This window comes from Oryctolagus cuniculus, chromosome 6 (assembly GCF_051225735.1).
Source record: "Oryctolagus cuniculus isolate XC-2025 breed Fujian yellow rabbit chromosome 6, ASM5122573v1, whole genome shotgun sequence".
Lineage (NCBI taxonomy): Eukaryota > Metazoa > Chordata > Mammalia > Lagomorpha > Leporidae > Oryctolagus > Oryctolagus cuniculus.
In genome coordinates this window covers 39,464,718-39,483,578 of record NC_142872.1, presented here as the reverse complement: position 1 = coordinate 39,483,578, position 18,861 = coordinate 39,464,718, and the positions used below count along the sequence as shown (strand labels likewise).

General features: G+C 56.4%; 1 protein-coding gene across 12 annotated transcripts in view; it reads left to right on the top strand.

Moving 5' to 3' along the window:
• Positions 1-18,861, top strand: part of TNIP1 (TNFAIP3 interacting protein 1) — a 55,635-nt gene that overhangs the window by 24,057 nt on the left and 12,717 nt on the right. For 8 of the 12 annotated variants that reach the window (XM_089336113.1, XM_008255274.4, XM_070076336.2 and 5 more), the window contains 8 exons: positions 841-1,012; positions 2,093-2,227; positions 3,421-3,506; positions 5,163-5,246; positions 7,985-8,176; positions 11,396-11,490; positions 13,830-13,953; positions 18,034-18,123. In XM_089336113.1, the coding sequence (XP_089192239.1) occupies positions 877-1,012; positions 2,093-2,227; positions 3,421-3,506; positions 5,163-5,246; positions 7,985-8,176; positions 11,396-11,490; positions 13,830-13,953; positions 18,034-18,123 (942 nt within the window). In that variant the 5' untranslated portion in view covers positions 841-876. The remainder of the gene's footprint in view (positions 1-840; positions 1,013-2,092; positions 2,228-3,420; positions 3,507-5,162; positions 5,247-7,984; positions 8,177-11,395; positions 11,491-13,829; positions 13,954-18,033; positions 18,124-18,861) is intronic. The other 4 variants (XM_051843549.3, XM_089336114.1, XM_008255277.5 and 1 more) reach the window with 1 other exon arrangement.

The following is an 18,861-nucleotide window of genomic DNA, read 5'->3' as shown; positions in this document are numbered from 1 at the left end:
TGGTTTCCAACAAAACAGAGCAGATGCGATTGGGCAGATTCATGCAGAAAACCTGATGTACAAATAGAGAGTGGCCTGATGGAAAATTCATCTGTTCATCAGAACTGGTGGGGCCAGGCCATGCGTGAGCCGAGACCGAAGGAGGAAGAGGCAGGGCATTAAATATTAGTCAGGGTTTTTTTTTGCCTTCCTCTTTTTTTTTTTCAGAGGTTGACATACATATAAAGGTACCTTTTGATTGGATTGACTTGCTTAGCCCTTAGGGTACAAGCATTTCAGTTTAAAGATCACTGATTTACTTTCAGACTTTCGTTTCCCATCCTCAGGGAGGGGAAGGGACTGCCCGGCCTCCGCAGTGGGTTCTTGGCATGGCCGTTCCTTCACTTGGTAGGTGTGCTCGCTGGGTACTTGCTGCCGAGCTCACACTGTGCTGGGCACTGAGGATCCAGTGGTGGGAGAACAGATAGGGTCTCCGTCCTGCCAGCTTTCAAGTGCAGAACACGCACTCCCACTTCTGGGCTGCAAACCCCGGTTCTCTCTTGTAGCCTACATGGCACCCTGTGGTTGATGGCAGTTCAATGAAGCAGCAGTGCAGTGAGGCTGCTGAAAGAAATGCATGCCATGCTTAGGTTGTATTCATAGAAGCAGAGTGTCCGGATTGAAGCAGGTGCCCGTCTGCCTGTCTTGTTCTGCTGTACCGTGGTCAGACCGGCCTGGAGTGCTGCATTCCATTCTGGGTTATGGGTTCTGTCTTCTGCAGCATTAGCAGACTAGAGCTTCCCCCAGAAGGATGCCCAGTGGCCTGGCCAGCCCCCTGATGTACTGCTGTTGTCCTTACAGCCAGGCAGGCGCCACGGCAGGGGCTGCGCCACTCTCATGGAAGGGAGAGGACCGTACCGGATCTACGACCCTGGGGGCGGCGCGCCTCCAGGAGAGGCGTCCGCAGCTTTTGAGCGCCTAGTGGAGGAGAATTCCCGGCTGAAGGAGCAAATGCAAGGGATAAAGATGTTAGGTAAAGCAGACCCCGCACCTCCCTGTGATGCCAGCCCCTCTGCCCAGCAGTGCCAGCGGGCACCTGCCTCTGTCCACATCATTCCTCTGACCTCCTGGCCCAGTGCTGGCCCCTGCCCCGCAGCTGTGTCTTCATGCACACCTGTAGCTTGGTGACATATTGCCAGCCCTGATACCTGCCATGCCAAATATCCTAAAATGGCCCAGAGGGAGATGAGGAGAGGGAGCTGGAAGGCTTCATCTTCCTGGGGCACCAGAGAAGGGGAGAGCCAGCATCGCCAAGGACGGCCAGGGTGCGCGTCCCCAGGGGTTGGGGCCGGCCGCAGAGCTTGGCTTGCATCAGGTGGCAGTGGGCCCCTTGATTTCTCTTTGGGTTTCTGAGTTGTCCCCGTGCACCAGCATTCAGCTCAGATGCCAGTCCTCCTCCTTGCGAGGTCCTCATTGACACCCCTCTTATAAAAGGGTCTTTCTTTTCTGTCCACTCATCAGCTCTTCCCCTGCCCTGTGCCCTCTCTCTGGTCTCGGGTGTTGCAGGCGAGCAGGGCTTCCTGGGTTTCTAAGTGCTTTCTCCTGGCCTGGCAGACCCGTGCTTGGGGTGGCAGGCTGGGGAGGGAGGCGCAAGTTTCCCCTTCTCAAGGTGTAAGAGAAGAGAAACTGAGGCCCTAAGGCCTGAGAGTGTGACCCAGGACCTCCATCCTGCGGCCATCTCCAGACTTGGGGGCTCAGGCCCTGCGTAGCCCCTGGGTGCCTTGGTGGTAGACCTGAGGGAGCCCCTAGCTTTCTGTGGAGTCTGCTGGCAGGGTGGGCAGGCCGTGGGCCAGGAAGAGGGTGCCAAGCATCAGGACTTCTTGAGCTCCCTTCCACCCCTGCTTTCCCCCGAGTGCCAGATCTTCCTCCTGACCACAGCCTGGTTCTGGAGGTGGTCAGGATGGGCTTTGTCCCACCCCGCCCACCACCAGACCATGGTGGGAGTGGAGTCCAGGGCCTGGAGTCTTGAAAGCCAGGCAGAGCAGGGACGGGGTGTGGGGTGGGGAGCCCAGGGCCCCGAGCTGAGTCAATCCTTTCTGCCTTGTCTCTCCAGGGGAGCTCTTGGAAGAGTCCCAGATGGAAGCGTCCAGGCTGCGGCAGAAGGCGGAGGAGCTGGTGAAGGACACTGAGCTGCTCCCACCACCTTCTCCCCCCTTGGGCTCCTTTGACCGCCTGGCCGAGCTCACAGGTACCCCCGACTGCCTAACCCTTCGTAGTGGGCTCCCTTCTCGTTCTCGTTCTGAAAGGAGAACATCCTTGGGCCCCAGACCTGGGCCCTGGACCAGCTGTCCAGAAAGTCAGATGTGGAAGGCACTTCAAAACAGTCTTGTTAATAATGGCCAGGGACTCAGCAGTCCTGAGGCCCAGTTAGATCTTAGCAATAGATCACAACAACCCTCTGCACCCCACGGTCTTTATCTAACACGTATTAATGGGCAATGACTGTGCGCCAGGCATGGTGCTCCAGGCACTGTCTCCCTCTCCTCTGTAGTTAGGGAAGCTGAGACCCAGGGGAGAATCTGGACTTGCCTGCTTTTTGCCTGCTGCCGTGCAGTTCAGGTGCAGGGTTACCTGTGCTGCATAGTAAAGGGAAGGGTGGCTGTGACTGAGGTTGCAGCCCTGTGTGTGGTGGCCATGCCTTACCCGGGCATGCCTCCAAGTCCAGGACAAGGTGTGGGACCAAGGAGGAGGAGGCCTCACATGCAGGACTTAGGGGCCTCCTGATCAGCTCTGCCTTTGGGTCTCGGCCCAGGCTGGTGTGCTGAACTTCATTTGTGGAGTGGACAAGTGGAGAGAAGTGATGGTCACAGAGTCCCCTATGCTGTGGTCAGTGGGCATTCCAGCTTCCCCTTGTCCACTCAGCAGGATTTCCGAGTCCCTGCCTGGTGCCAGGCCCCCTCCCAGAGGAAGCCAAGTAGCTTCCCTCAAGGGCTCTCTGTGGCCAGAGCCCCAGGGGCCTGGGGAAGGAGAGCCGACTTTGAGTCCTGATTTTGCAGTTGCTAGCTGGCGACTGTGGGCAGGTGGTCACCTTACCAAGCTTCCATTTCCTTGCCTGGAAAATCAGGATATGAGAATGTAAATAGGCTTTGCTAATCAGAAACCATTGTCCTTGTCATCGTTGGCAGTGGCTCCATCGAGCAGTGGCCTCCTTGGGCTTTTCCCACGAAGTCCAGGAAAGAGAATTCCTCTGCCCAGGACCTGCCCCCGCCATCTCAGGGCTGGTTGTCTGCATGGGCTACCTGGTCCTGAGGGGACCCCTTCCGTTTTCCTGGGCTCAAGTGGGGAACTGTGAAAGAGGCCCTTCTGCCAGGGCCTGTCCTCGAGAGAGTGTCATCTGGGCCCCTGCCTTCCCCATTCATCCGTGCTCTCTTGATCCTCCAGGAAAGAACACTGATGTCCTGGCTCCTTCAGCCGCACCTGCAAGCCCCCGTGACAAGCCAGCCCCAGTGCCCAAACCTCCATCCAGCGTAAGTTGCCTTTGGAGCCGTGATTAGAGGTTGCCTGGACCTCAGGATACCCCTGGCAGATACAAGACCGTGAAGAGGGTCGTGGTCAGATTCTGACTTTGTGGTGACATGGGCAAGTCACCAGTTTGGGGGCCTCACTCCCCATTTTGAAATGAAAGTCATAATTAAAACCTACCAGGAAGGGCTGGCGCCGCGGCTCACTAGGCTAATCCTCCGCGTAGCGGCGCCGGCACACCGGGTTCTAGTCCCGGTCGGGGCGCCGGATTCTGTCCCGGTTGCCCTTCTTCCAGGCCAGCCCTCTGCTGTGGCCAGGGAGTGCAGTGGAGGATGGCCCAGGTGCTTGGGCCCTGCACCCCATGGGAGACCAGGAAAAGCACCTGGCTCCTGGCTCCTGCCATCGGATCAGCGCGGTGCGCCGGCCGCAGTGCGCCGGCCGCGGCGGCCATTGGAGGGTGAACCAACGGCAAAGGAAGACCTTTCTCTCTGTCTCTCTCTCTCACTGTCCACTCTGCCTGTCAAAAAAAAAAAAAAAAAAAAATACTACCAGGAAGACCGTGGGCCACACCAGAACTTGGTCTCCTTGGCTGCGTGGCATATTTAGTGTGCACTGACCATACAGAAGTGATGTGGTGCTCATTCTCAAAGATGGCTCGGCAGTCGTCTTGCGCAGATTTGACCAGAGGGGTTTTGCTGCTGTCCTAGGGCAATCCAGGGAATTGTAGGACTTAGTGTCTTCACCCTGCAGGTCAGGTCCAGCAAGAAGGCTGCTTGTGAGATCCCACAGGTGATGCCAAGGGGGAAAGGGGACTTTCTAGGGCAAGGTTGAGACCCTCCATGGCCATGAGGCTAGGCTGGAAGCCAGGCACAGAGCTGTCCTCGGCGTCCTACCCTGGGCTGGAGTGAGGAGAGGCTGAGCTAGTCCTGGTAACCCAGAGGCAGCTGCTTGCTCTGGCGTCCCATCAGCCCATCAGTTGGTTGAGCAATCACAGAGTTCTACTTGGAATGCCTGTGAGGCGTGGAAAGGCCGCTTGTTGGCTGAACAATCTGTAGGCCTTTCTTCAGCTCAGTCCGCTCGTCTGGGGTCCCTGGGACTCGGGGTGGCAAGGCAGGCCGGGGACCTTGCTTGGCTGTTGTCTGTGTTCCCTGGGAGGCAGGCGGAGACGTCTAGGCCCAGGGCACAGCCCTGGGGCTGCAGTAGGAATGCTGGCTCCACAGTCTTGGGTTCAGTCCCTGCCTTTGCATTCACGAACTCAGTGACCTCCTTCCCGCTCTGTGGCTGCCTTGAGAAATGATCGTGTTCATGGGAAGGTTTTAAATGTACAGGCCTTAAGGAATCACAAGCCTGAAGTGCTGGCAGTTCACGGGTAGCTAGTGCAGCAGCCCTGTAGTGCAGATGAGGAGATTGGCCTTTGAGGGGATGTGTCCCCAGATCCCCCCCGGTTAGGGCAGCCTTGCCGGGAGTGCTGCCTCAGGCTCCCTGGGAACCGACAGGTGGCTGTGCCTGGGAGTTCCCCAGAGTGGGCCGTCTGCAGGAGTTGGATCGGGAGGAGGTCTTTCCTCCAGGCCTCTATGCCCTTGAGCTGCCCTCCACAGTGGGACCCCGAGGAGGCTGGGCTGGTTTTCTCCTGGGCAGCCGCTGACTCCCTCTCTGCACAGGGCACCTCCTCTGAGTTTGAAGTGGTTCCTGCTGAGGAGCAGAGTTCTCCACCTGACAGCAGCGCCTGCGCCAGAAACACCATGGTGAGTAGACAGGCAGGCCCCTGCCATGTCCCCTCCTTCCTCTCTGCCTTCCTCTGTCTCGGTCACAGGCTCCTTCGTGAGAGACTCAGTAAGTGCCCCTGGGGATCCTGGGGTCACGTGGGGACTCAGAGGGGCAGGTCCAGAGAGTGCTTCTCGCTCACATATGCAAATCCCAGGCTGGTGACTTCCCCAACGCAGGGCACGCAGGCATCCGACTCTTGTGAAAGCCTGGGCGCTTCGCCAGCCCTGCTGGCCTCTGCCACGAGCCGGACATCACACACACAGTGACTCATCCCTCAGGTCTGGGGGCTGCTAGCGTGGGGAGTGCGGGGGTCAGAAAGGCCCAGAGCCACCTAACGTGGAGGATTTCACTCTTGTGCAGGCTCTAGGCCTCTCAGGGTCCCCCCGGGGGCACATAGGGAAGAGGTTAAGCTGCACACGTGCACATGTGCATACACGTGTGTACATGTACACATGCACACTCACAGAATCTCCCAGTTCTGGGAATTCTTTGAATTCTGTACTTTACTGCCCATTTGCTGTTATCCCAGCTATGTCGTCCTTCTGTTCTTTCTTAAAATGACCAGAATTATTGGACAATCACTGAGGAGGGTCTGGAAGATTGTTCGGAGGTCTTAACTTCCTATGTTCTCCTCCTGTCTCCCTTCCCACTTTGAGGGTTTTTTTTTTATTGTTGCTATGTGAGCAACAATATTTATTTATTATTTTCATCTACTTGAAAGGCGGCAGTCTGGGGGTCTAACCCATCACTGATATTTTGGTCCCCTGCTTTGTTTCGCAAAAGATTTGGGTGGCAGAGTTGCTCTTTGGTTCACTGCCTGCTTCCCATGTCTCTGGGTCCTCAGGGAACAGCCCTTGTCCCTGACTGTGCAGCCTTTTTTTTTTTTTTTTTTTTTTTTTAAGATTTATTTATTTACTTGAGAGGCATAGTTAGAGATACACAAAGAGAGGTCTTCTATCTGCTGGTTCACTTCCCAAAAGGCCACACCAACCTGAGCAGCGCCAGTCTGAAGCCAGGAGCCAAGAACTTCTTCCAGGTCTCCCAGGTACTAGGTGGTAGTTAATCTTCCACTGCCTTCCCAGGCCATCAGCAGGGTGCTGGATCAGAAGTGGAGCAGCCGGGACTTGAACCCGCGCTGCAGGCAGTTTACAGGAGGCTACTACGCCACAGTGCCAGTCGGACTGCAGCTTGTACTTGGCATTCCCCCAGTGACGAGAGGCTCATCCAGCACTGGGCAGCTCTGAGTGTTAGAAATGTTCCCTGTTTCAGTCTGCTGGGACCCTATGTTCCTTGTCCTGTTCTGGCCCCTAGGACGATGGCCCAGGAGGCAGGGTTCCCTGTTAAGACAGTGTTTCACTTTTTGGCCATGGGCCAGTAACCTTATCTCATTGATAGATTCCTCCTTGGCCCAACAATGTGCCTGGTCTGTGCCGAGACAAGACAAGATAGACGCCCCCCACCCTCTGAAGCTTGAAATCAGAGGGATTTGAAACACTTCAGGTGCCCTAAATAGGATGGCATTGTCATCTCAGCTCATTGCTGGAGAGAAACAGTAGGGAACCAAGGCCAAACTGCGAAACCACCATTGTCTCTTATCAGAACATGGCATTAACAATAAGAAAAAGCCTTCACTGAGTGCCAGGTTGCTACAGAGTTCAGGGAAGCTGGAGGTCAGCCTGGCAGAGAACTGGATCATGAGTCAGGGAACCCAGTTCTAGTCCTCACTCGGCAGTGACTCCCTGGGCAGCCAAGGGCGAGTTCCTGCTCCTATACCTGAAGTCCCTGAAGCTCAGATGTCATGTGGGTCCCATAGATGTTTAGGCAAGTCAGGTGGAGGGGCTGAACTGTGGCAGCATGGGAGGGGGCAGCAGGCCTTGCAGAGGCAGGGACCTGTGGGAAGGAGCCTAGAGAGGTACAGAGGCTCAGGCGAGGAAGGTGGGGAACCCGGCTGGATGCTGCTGCACATGAGACCCCTGCTGAAGGCCTTAGTGCCTGGTGGGGGATCTGGGCTTGATGGAACGAGCAGAAAGGTACCACTGTGACTCCTTGGGCGTGGTGTTGGCTTACCTAAGGCAGGGCCATTGGTAGGAGTGTTCTAGACAGAATGAGGAGGGGGAGGTTTGTGGGGATGGGGGCAGAGACATCTGTCTTGCCAGTAGGCCTCATTCTTTATATACTTTACCCACTGGGATTCTTGGAAATCACTGGAACTGTGATTCTTAACCTGCTTTGAGTCTTGGGTCATCTGAGAAGCTGATGAACGCTTGGATCCATTGACCTGAGCTGTGGAGGTTCTCTGGGCTCCAGGAGCAGTGGTAATCTGCAGGGATCCCTTCCCAGGGCTTGCTGCTCTCCTGTGGATCCCTCCTCCTCAGACCCTGCCGGGTGCAAGGGATGCAAGGGAAGTGTGCACCTCTGGCAGATGACGAGGCTGGGGCCCTGCAGCCGGTGATGCATCCCAGGCATGCCACCGGGCCCAGCGTGTGGGAGGAAGGTGGCCCTGCTGCTGTGAAGCCAGCCAGTGGCCTAGGAATCCCAGGTCCTGCCCAGTGAGTCAGCCTGAGACAGGGAACCTGTGCAACTGTAGAATTTCCCCGGGCTGAGCTGAGGCCACAGGGAAACTGAGTCATGAAGAATAGGGAAGCAGAGGGCGAATGGGGTGGTGCACCTTCTCAGGCCCTGGTGAAGGGTGGCCCGTGTCTCCCATCCCCCACAGGCGCTGGGCCCCATGCCTCCTGAGGACAGCAACCTGATGCTGCACCTGCAGCGGCTGGAAACTACCCTGAGCGTGTGCGCCGAGGAGCCCGACCACAGCCAGCTCTTCACCCACCTGGGCCGCATGGCCCTTGAGTTCAACCGGCTGGCCTCCAAGGTGCACAAGAACGAGCAGCGCACCTCCATCCTGCAGGTGAGGCGGGCCTGCGGCACTGCCAGGGCCACTTCTCCCCTGGGTCCCGGCTGTTCTAGGGGCCCAGGGGCACTGTGTGGCAGACAGACTTTGGGCTTCTAATCAGAGTGGTCAGGAAGGTAAGGAAGTTGTGGGAAGGGATGGAGGAAGAGGAAGGAAATGGGGAAATACAGGGCAGGCAATGCAAATTGTGTGGCCGGGGATGCCCTCGCGGCTGGAGATGGGACCAGGGGTGCTGACCTGCTTTTGATCTTCAGGTGCAGGGGAGGGGAGGGAACAAAGGGCAGCTCCTTGCATGTTCTGGGCTGCGGCATCCTTACCCCATGTCGCAGTGGGAAACAGCCTGCCGAGGTGGTTGCTCTTTGCCCAGGGTCATCCTTGATCTGCCAGAGTCCAAAGCCTGGGTCCTTCACCCCTATCCCCAGCTGCCTCCCCATTGAATTGCTTTCAGTAGCTGTGTTGTGCTGTGCTGTGGCGTGGTCAGATTTCCTGGCTAGACTGGGCCAGGCTTTTCGCAGTTCTGTGGGCCTCTGTTGCAGTAGGGACTGATTCTGTTTGCCGTGTGGCCTTAGACAGATCCCTCTATGGTCTGTGAAGATCCTATTTCAGTGTAGAGCATGGTAAATTCTGGAAAAGCAGTCACCATCAAGTTTTGATGATAATGAGCATCTGTACTGGCAGGAGGTTTTAGGCCTGAGGGCTTTGGGAGGTGCAGAGGATTCGCCTACAATTGGTGACCATTCTGAACCTGGTGTAACTGAGGCCCCAGCAGGACAGGACCTACTTGGGATCTGAGCACCTGGCACCACAGTGGTTCCCGAGAGAACTGGCTCTGGGCCCCTCAGTCATTGGTCTGTGATCTCAGTCGTGTCAGCAGACATTCAAGTCCCAGGTGACAGGAGGGAGAGGCTGTCCGGCTGGGGCTTACAGGCCACCCCTCCCACCTTGAGGCTGGTGCAGCGATAGGAGCGTGCTGTGGAGGGCGGGGCCTCCTCAGATGCTGGTGAGGCTCTGAGGGGTCCAAGCCAAGCTCAGGAAAGGTGAACCAGGTGCACTGTGAGGACTGAGATCCAGGGCCTCCTAGCAGGGGCCCCCCCACCACTGTACCATTTTCCATCAGGCACCTGCTTGTTTCCTTCTTAGCTCTTACTGTCGTTCGTTATGATTTTCTTTACTAGGTGGTTTATTTGCTTAATTGTTTTTCTTGAACTCCTTGCCAGAATGTCACAACAGGGGCAGGTACCTTGTCCCCCACATTCACCCTGGTGTCCTGGGGCCGGGCACTTCATGCACATTTGGTGAATGAATGAATGAGTGAAAGAATGAACTCTTGTTAGCCCCTTTGATAGAAAGTAATGATCTTGGTGATCTCCGATGATCTCGTCATTGCCCAGAGACACCAGGGAGACGGGACAGGCAGGAAGCGCCCTGGCCAGCGACGGGACATCCTGTTCCCGGGCGGCCCCTGCCAGCACAGCATCCTGGGCCTCCTGCCTCCTGCAGGTGGAGATAGAGAAGCCCAGGTCCCTGTCATTCGGTCATTGCTTCGCTTCTCGGCTCACTCACCATTTCCATGGCCACATTGGTCCAAGGTCCTCTGCTGGGCACGGAGGGAGCCAGTACCGGTAGTCTTGTCTTTCCTGAGCCCTGGGGCCCCACTGTGTGAGCGACCTCTGGCTCCAGGCTGTCTCCCCAAGGCTGGCCTGCATGAGTCAGAAAGGAAACAAACGCCCTGAAATCCCCCTGGTAACGTGGAGGAGTTTGCCCTCCTCTTCTGTGAGGCTCCATCCTGCTCTGCCCTGGTGCTTGAAGCTCCAGGCCTCGGAGGCCCCCACATGGTGCCCTGTGGAGTGTGAGGAGTCCTTGGTGGCCCCCACCGCAGGCAAAGAGACAGCAGAGAGTGCCGCACATGTGGACTACCCTGAAGTGACGCGTGTCGCTTTTGTTTGCCTGGAGTAGTCATGTGGTCACACGCAACTGCAGGGAGCCTGGGGAGCAGAAGGGGGAGTCCTGGCCTTGCCCACAGCCCAGCCCGCAGGGGAGAGGGGGAGAGAGACCCAGCCTTGCACCTGCAGGTGGGAGTGTGGTGCTCGTGGTGATTCTTCTTTGTTTTATTCCTTTTCATTTCTTCTTTGAAAGGTAGACAGATGGACACACACACACACAGAGGGGGAGAGAGATCTCCCATCTACTGGTTTGCTCCTTAAACGCCCATGATAGCCGGGACTGGGCCAATCCGACGTCCCCTGTGGGTGGCAGGGACCCAGGTACTTGAGCCACCAGCACTGCCTCCCAGGAAGCTGGGACTCACTCCCAAGCACTCCAGTATGCTTTCCGGTGCTTTGACTTTATGCAGATGGTTCTCCCTCATTTCCCAGCTGTGGAGATGCAGATGTTGTGAGGTGCCAACAAGGCAGTTCCTGGGCCAGTGCCCAGCGACAGTGCTGGCAGGTGCGGGGCGCTAGTGAGTGGTTGTTGGAAGACAGGAACCCTTGTCCCCGTTTTGTAGAGGAGGGCAGTCTCAGAGATGCAGCGTGGGCCACATGGTGTGGGCGTGGTGAGGCCTTGTGGCTTTCTCACTGGCCACCCTGGAAACCTCTCCTGCTTTGGGGGTGCTGAGCTCCCCGGCCTCCTGGGACTCACCTGGGCAATTGTCCCCACATCCGTGCAGCCGTTGATCTCTGCGTTCCTCCAACACAGTAAGCTGGGGCTGGGGAGCTGGCAGGGAGCAAGAAAGTGGGAGAGCTCACTGGCCAGTGAGGTTGAGGAGGATGGGGAGTAGGAAGTGGCCCACACAGCTCCTTGGCTGTGCTTGTCCTAAGAGCTAAAAAGCAGCAAAGGCAGGGCTGGGTGCTGGGCTGATGGAGGTGTTAACTGCTGGATGAGGGACTTAGGGAGGACTTCTTGGAGGAGACAGCATTTCAACTAAAGCTTGAAGGAGGAGGGGGAGTTGACCAGGGAGGCTGGTGGGGAAGGGTGTTGTAGGCATGCAAACAGCAGAGAGAGGGGGACCAGTGGGTCCCAAGGCTGTTCTCCATCAGGCCTCCTCACAGCCGGCTCCCAAGGGACAGTGTATCCAAGAGAGTGTGTCCCAAAAAGGAGTGGGCGAGGCCACAGCGGGTAAGGTGTTGGGACCTGCAGTGGCTGCCGCCATCCGTCCAGTCGCAGCCTGCACTGGGGATGTCCCCTCTTGACCCTCGCCACCTATCTGCCCTGCAGACCCTGTGTGAGCAGCTTCGGAAGGAGAACGAGGCCCTGAAGGCCAAGCTGGACAAGGGCCTGGAACAGCGAGACCAGGCTGCTGAGAGGTTGCGGTGAGTCCAGGCCCCCAGGAGAAGGGCAAGGATCCCTGCTTGGATATCGGATCTCGTGCCTCTGGTCCTTTTAATACCTTGGGGTGTGTGTATTCTCGGAGCCTGAGAGTCAGAAGGAAGTTGCTTCAGATTGCACCCCTCCCTTGAGAACTTGTTGCCTTAGCCTCTTAGCACTTGTCCCACCAGCTGGGAGACAGCGCATGGACTCTGCCGCCCCCTGCTGGTCACCATCCTGTCCTGCCCTCTCCCCTAAGGGCTTCACAGGACCGGCAGGCAGCCTTGTGTCTAGAGATGGCAGTACAATTTTGTGCTCCTGCCCCTGCCTCCTTGTGAGATTCTGAGCTGGCGTTTTGGAGAGAGATCTGGGATACTGCATCACCCCAGGAAGTCTGAGAAGCACCCACCCTGACTGGAGAGCTTGAAGGGCCCCTGAGATCATACAGGCCAAGTCCCCCTGTCCAGAGCAGAGGCTGAGGCCCAGACTTGATTTGAGCCCCATAACGAGAACCTGAGTCGCCCACCTGCCTGTGGTCCTGGGTGATTTGGGTGATGGGTCATCTCTTGGGAACCAGCAGAGTTCTGAGTTACAGCCAGCACCTGCCAGCTGATCCCCCTACACCCTGTGGCTTGTTAGAATCACACAGGGAAGGAAGCTGAATTGCTCAGATGTAGTCAGAGTAATGTTTAACTATTGAGCCACTGTGCCATTTTGTTTTTAAATTTTTTTTAAAAAAATTATTTATTTATTTGAAAGAGTTATAGAGAGAAGGAGATATGTGCGCTGGTTCACTCCTCAGATGGCTATAATGACCAGGGATGGTCCAGGCCAATCAGGTGCCAGGAACTTTATGCAGGTCTCCCCCAAGGGTGTTAGGGCTCCAAACGCTTGGTTCGTCTTCCACTACTTTTCCAAGGCCAGTAGCAGGGAGCTGGATGGGAAGTGGAGCAGCCGGGACATGAACTGGCATCCATATGGTGTTGCAGGCAGCAGCTTTACCTGTTATGCCACAATGCTGATCCCTGTTTTTTAATTTTTTAAATATTTATTTGAAAGGGAGAGAAAGGGAGAGGGGGAGAGGAGCGAGAGAGAGAGCGAAGCAGACAGACAGATTTTCCATTTGCTGATTCATTCCCCAAATGCCTGCAACATCTGGGACTGGTCCAGGCTGAAGCCAGGAGTCAGGAACGTAATCCAGGTTTTCTGCGTGAGCATGGCAGGGCCCCAGCTGTCTGAGCCATCGCCACTGCCTTCCAGAGTGTGTGTTATCAGGAAGGCAAATCAGAGTTGGGACTCAAACCCAGCTGCTTCTGTATGGGATGCCAGAGTCGCAAGCAGCATCTTAAGCCCTGCGCTGTGTGCCCACCCCACACCACACCATTTTTAATTGGCCTGTGTCTGCTTACTGTGGCATGGACTCCTCGTCTGGGTTTTATAGCCATAATGACTCCATCTGTGGATCCAGACACCCAGGCTCAAGGCTGAGAAGGCAAGATGCAGTCCCTGCCAGGTGAGCTTGGAAAAGCCGCTGTACTTCTTCGTTTGTAAGGTACTGAGTGGAACCCGGCTGTGGGGAGCAACCCGGACTAGACTAAGTTACTGGAATTAAGACTTATTCTATGCATCTGCTCTCCCACAATATGGCGCTGAGAAGGGAGAAACAACTTCTACGCAGCTGCCTCTCGCCAATTTGATTGACTGAGCTGCAGGAGCTGATCTTGCTCCTGATTGGAGGAGAGCAGCGTACTCGGCGTGTGGGTAGCAGAGTTGGGATTGGTGGAAGAGGACTATAAAGGAGGAGAGAGACAACATGCACCAGGAACATCTAAGGGGAACATCTATCTGAAGGAACACCTGAGCAGCCCCTGAGAGAGCCGGCCGGCGGTGTGCCGCTCCCCCGCGGAAGTGGGGAATGTGGCAGGGGGAACCGCCCTTCCACGGAGGTGGAAGGGACGGTAGCCAACCCGGGAAGAACCAGCAGCAAACCCGGGGAGGGCCGAGCAGACGAAAGAACAGCGCAGGGTCCTGTGTCGTTCCTCCATGAAGAGGGGGAGCGACATAATGGTGCCGTGACTCGGATATGAAGCCTAGGCAGGGTTTAGTGTCGTTCCTCCACGAAGAGGGGGAGCGACACCCGGCCGTCCAACAGAACTTATGAAATACTTCCTATACTTCGGTCCTACCTGAATCCATATCACCACTTTTACCATGTCCTGTATAACCTGCCTTATTACTTGCTTGAGATTTTACTTGAACTTGATAAATATGTTTGCTCCTGGGACAAGGAGCCTTGCGGGCCTTGTCTGTTCTGTTTGTGACTTCTCTGTTTGCCTTAACCCAGGGAGGAAAACATGGAGCTCAGGAAGCTGTTGATGAGCACTGGCAGCAAGGAGGGCGCCGCCGGGCAGCCGGGCTCACCGAAGACGGAGGGGGCAGGCGCGAAGGGGGCTGCTGGGCTGCAGCAGGTACGTGGTCAGAGAGCCGCTCTCCTCTCCAGCACCCTGCACTGCCACCTCACACCTCCGCAGGCAGCTCCACCAGAAGGCTCTAGTGAATAGGTGGCCTGAGAGCCGTGCCCTGGAGCTGCCCCGTGTGCCTTCCGTCCCGTGGAGCATCCTGTTCCCTGGGACGGCCGAGGCTGCTGCAGGTGCACAGCTCCGTGACCCGCACAAGCTCTCTCCCCCCAGCCCTCGCTCAGAGCAGGTGGCGCGGAGCCCTCTGCTCAGTGTGGGCACATTGCCCACACACAGGCCAGCTTTCCGAGGTCTCTCTGCAGGCAGTTGAACTTGTTAGACATTCTGCACAGAATGGGGTCGTGAGTGAGGCTGAGCAAGCTCCTCTGGGGCTTCTTCCCAGCACCCAGGATTGTGCTTCCCGAGCTCAGAAGTGCAGAGCAGAGGGCGTTGGTCAGGATCGACAGGGTCTGTGGTGCCCAGGCCGGCCCCTGCCCCAGCCCGCTCCAGAGCCAGCCCTGGCTCACACGCAGGTCCCACACAAGTGCTGCCGCTGTACCCAGGTCCAGGCTCTGCCACTGCCCTCACCACAGACCTGAGTGCCAATTCTGTACCAACACGTTTTTCTTCCCTCCAGTAAGGTGATAGCTGCAGGTAGGGCCCAGTGTGCTTAGCAACCCCTTAACCTGTGTGTTAGTACAACTACCCGAATAACTCAATTCCTCATTAATATTTATCCGGACTTGCTAAGCCATGGTCTTACCTGACTCCTGTCTGCTGCGAGGTAGGCAGCTGGGACTGCTGCATTTCCCAGCCGTGGTAGCAGGTTTGGAGGGGCCGTCTGACATCACGGAACCGAGATCCCCGTGTCACTTGTCAGCCAGGCATGCTGATGAGTGACAAATGCCTGCTCGCCTCTCAGCCCTGGCCTGCGGAATCGCAGCCCATGGGCCCCCTCTCATCTTCCATTCACCCCTCCACCACTGCGTGCCTTGTCTGCCTTGTCATGGAGGTCACGTGCAGGCTCCCGCTCACTCCTGGGCTCTCTGACCCCTTCTGGGATGGAACTCGGGGGCCAGGCCTCTGCGAAGCCCTTTCAGGTCTGCTCACCTCACTCGGCTGCCCTGGAGGCTCAGAGAGAGGAAGTCAGCTGCGCAGGCTGCCCAGGGTCATCCAGGCGAGGCCTGTGTGCTGGAATCGTGTGTGTGTAGGAGGGGAGAGGGCAGGGGGCACTGTCCCCATCTCTTGGACAGGGCCCCTGACTCTCTGCACCTCAGCTTCCTCCTCTGCAAGTGGGGACAGTGACAGCTGAGGGGCTGCTTTTGATGGTGAGCTGGCTCTAGACTTAGAGGAGGGCTTCAGAGATAGTCTGGAGAGTTCCATGCCTCCCCCCCCCCAAATGTTAACATCTTACAGGGCACAGGTTAATGATCAAAACTAGGAATTAACATTGGTGCCGCACAGTGAGCTACGCCACAGACTTCACTCGGATTTCAGCGGCTCTTCATGCATGCCCTTGCTGTACTGGCCTCCCCTCCGCATCGTGCAGCCGTGAAGCAGGGTTGGCGGAGTGAACGGGGAACCTTAGCTGTGGAGTTTTTCTTTCGTCCATCTCAGCAGTTTTAATGAAAGTTGTGTATCTGAGACCCCCTTGCTTCTAGTCAACCATTCCTCTCTGGTAGCTACCCCTCTCCTTTCCTTCTTGGCGTGACTTGGCCTCCCGACCAGGGACCATTCTGCAGTCTTTGTCCAGTTTGAGCCTGGTGCTAACCCCCTGGCTGGGGGCATGCCCCCAAGGCCCGTCGTGCCAGTGGCCTTTGCCTGCTGCTGCCCCCACCCTTCCTACAGACACGGACTGCTGCACCACTCGCTGACCTTCACAGCGTCCCCGCACCACTCGCCCTCACCAGCCTTTCGGATAGGCCTGGATCGAGACTTGTGCTCCTGTCATGGCTGTTTGGAAAGAGGGGAGACCTGACCTTCCCGTGAATGTGGGAAGGGGCATGGAAATGCCTTTTTCAGTTCTTGCTTCTGTCAGAAGTCACAACAGGATTTAACATCGTTTTGGTCCCAGCTGCCCCCGTGATGGCCACAAAAGGGGACAGTTGTTTTTTTAAAAACAGCAGGTGTGGGGCCAGCAGCCAGATGGGCTGACTCCAGGGCTCGCTCTTCTTTCTCCACACTGAACCTTCTCTGTGTGGAGGTTCAGGTGCATCTCCCAGGAGCCCAGCGTCCCCTCTCCCTCCTTCTCCAACAGCTCCTTGACCTTCAGTGCTATAGGCAGCAGGCTTCCGGGGGCCTTCCTCCTCCCCTGCCCCTCCTTGCTCCCTGGTGCCATGGTGTGCTTCCAGGCTTCTACCTGTAGGGGGCACTGGAGCACCACAATTTCTGTCCCCAAGCCTCAGGGAGGGTAGAAAGTGCCAGATGGCGGGGAGTATCTAAAGCCAGGGCTCAACTGCTAAACTTCCAGCTGTGGCCTGCTGTTTCACTCCAACATTTTTTTTTTTTAACATTTTCGTTTCAAGATCACTTTAGACTTGGAGTTGCAGAAATAGTCCAGAGTTCCACAGTCCCCTGCCTGTTTGCCCTGATGTCGACACCCACTTTGCAAGGTTCAGTGATGAAAACTAAAAGTTCTCACGGGTACTGTGGTGTTAACTCAGCCACAGACGTCATTCATTTGGATTTTACCCATGCCTTTTCCTGGACCTGCGATGAAACCAGAGCCCCCTGTTGCATCAAGGTGACGCCAGTCTGTGACATTTCCCTGTGGTTCCTCAGCTTTCAAGACCTTGGCACTTTGGACTTGTCCTGGACAGCTGTTTTCAGGGACTGTGCCTCAGTGGGGGTTTATCCTATGTCTTTTCTTGATTGAATTGTGGTGACGGATTTTGGCAAGAATGTCACAGAACTGCCAACCGTGTATGGCTGAGCACGCACAGGGCCGAGCACCCCGGCACAGAGGGTCTGGTGCACCATGTCCATGTATCTTAGGACTGTTGACCTGGCCACTGAGGTGGCATCTGTCAGGTTTCTCCACGATGAAGTGACGAGTGACCCGTGTTTAGTGTTGAGGAGACTGAGAGACTGCACAGGTAGACTGTCACTTGCCAGTTCCCGTGTCCGTCGGTGAATCCCACCTGCAGCTGTGACTGTGGTAGTGGTCTCGTGGTGACTGTGTTCCCTCATTCCTTCTGTACTCATCAATGGGAATTCTGTAAGGAACAGCTGTCCCTTGGCCCTCATTTACTGATTTATTCAACTTTTAGAAAAGCATTATGGACTCAAGGACGTCCATCTTGGCTTGTAGCACAGGGCTGTTGTGATTTCTTCTGCTGTTCGAATCATTCCAGCTTGGGCCCCAGGAAGCCCTTTCTAGTCGTATCCTAGGCCCCGTACCTGCCGTTGCTGTTAAGATTTTGAGCACCTCCTGGCTTTCTGGCACTATACAGTGCTCCAGACTCGCCTTGTGTTTGCTCTCCCGTGGCCCTGGAATTCATCACTTCTTCAAGGAGCCTTGTTAGAAAATGGTATTGGGTGGTAGGCGTGGTCATTGCCACTGGGGTGTCACCACTCTGGGCCCACCCAGGGGACAGAGCTAGAAAACATGTGTGTCTGTACACATACATAGATGTGTGTGCACCGATCACCGTGTGTATGTATTCTTCATTGTGTCTGTATCTTTCTAAAAATGTTTTTTAAATGTTTTTCTGAAAGTGTAGAAAATACCCAGCTCTTGTCTTGCTGGCCAGAGGACAGCAGTGTGACTGCCATGTGGGGGTGAAGGCGAGTGCTAGCATATCTTAGAGGTGGAGCCCAAGCAGGAAGGTGGCCGTTCCAAGGGGTGCCAGGTGGGGTGGGGGTGGGGGTGGGGGCGTCCATGAGTGGAACCTGGGAATCGGCCTCCTGATAGATGACCTGAAGGGGGAGCAGTTCTGACTGGGGTGGTTAGTGGTGTCCTGGTGGCTGGGAGGAGTAGGGAGCTGGGAGACGGAGGCCTGGGGTCACAGGGCTGAGGGGCCTGAGAGGAGCAGGGAGTAGGCGAGAGGATGTTTACCTGAGGCTTTGGTGACGCCCCCTGTTTCTCCCCAGGCTGGTGTGGCAGTAGGGAAGGTCCCAGAGGTGGGGCCCTTGGGCACGGCTGAGAAGAAGGTGAAGATGCTGGAGCAGCAGCGCACGGAGGTGGGTGGCTGGGGGCGGGCCGATCCTCTCCCCTGGGACTGGCAAGGCAGAGGCCCTGCGGGTCGCTGGCACCCGGGGGAGTTGTCCCGGTGACCCGTGAACCATCTGCCCGAGGAAGAAGTGCTGCTTTCCCTGGGCTGGCCCCTCCTGAGCAGGAAGTGGCGCTTGGAGCAGGACCTAGACTTGTTGGGGCTGGCGGGTGGAGTTCAGGAAGGCTCCACGTAAACCCTTGGTGGTGGGAAGTGGCTGTGGTGAGTTAGGCAGGTTTTGGCATCAGGGAGGAGTCGCACTGAGGGAGAGGATCCTACACCCTCCTTTTTTTTTTTTTTTTAAATTTATTTATTTGAAAGGTAGAATTACAAAAAGAGAGAGAGAGAGAGAGAGAGAGAGAGAGAGAAATCAAGGCAGAGAGAGGGATCTTGCATCTGCTGGTTTACTTCCCAAATGGCTGCAACAGCTGGGGCTGGGCCAGGCCAAAGCTAGGAGATTAGAGCTTCCTCCAAGTCTTCCATGTGGGTGCTGGGGCCCAAGGACTTGAGCCATCCTCTGCTGCCTCCCAGGCACGTTAGCAGGGAGCTGGATTGCAAGTGGAGCAGCCGGGACTCAGACCTGTGCTCATATGGGAAGTCAGCACTGTAGGCGATCCCTGCCCTTCTGCAGCACATTTATGACTGGTCCAAGGCGTCTAGAAGTCTGGATGATTCCCTGGTATCTCAGGTGGTGTTCTTTCCCCCTGCC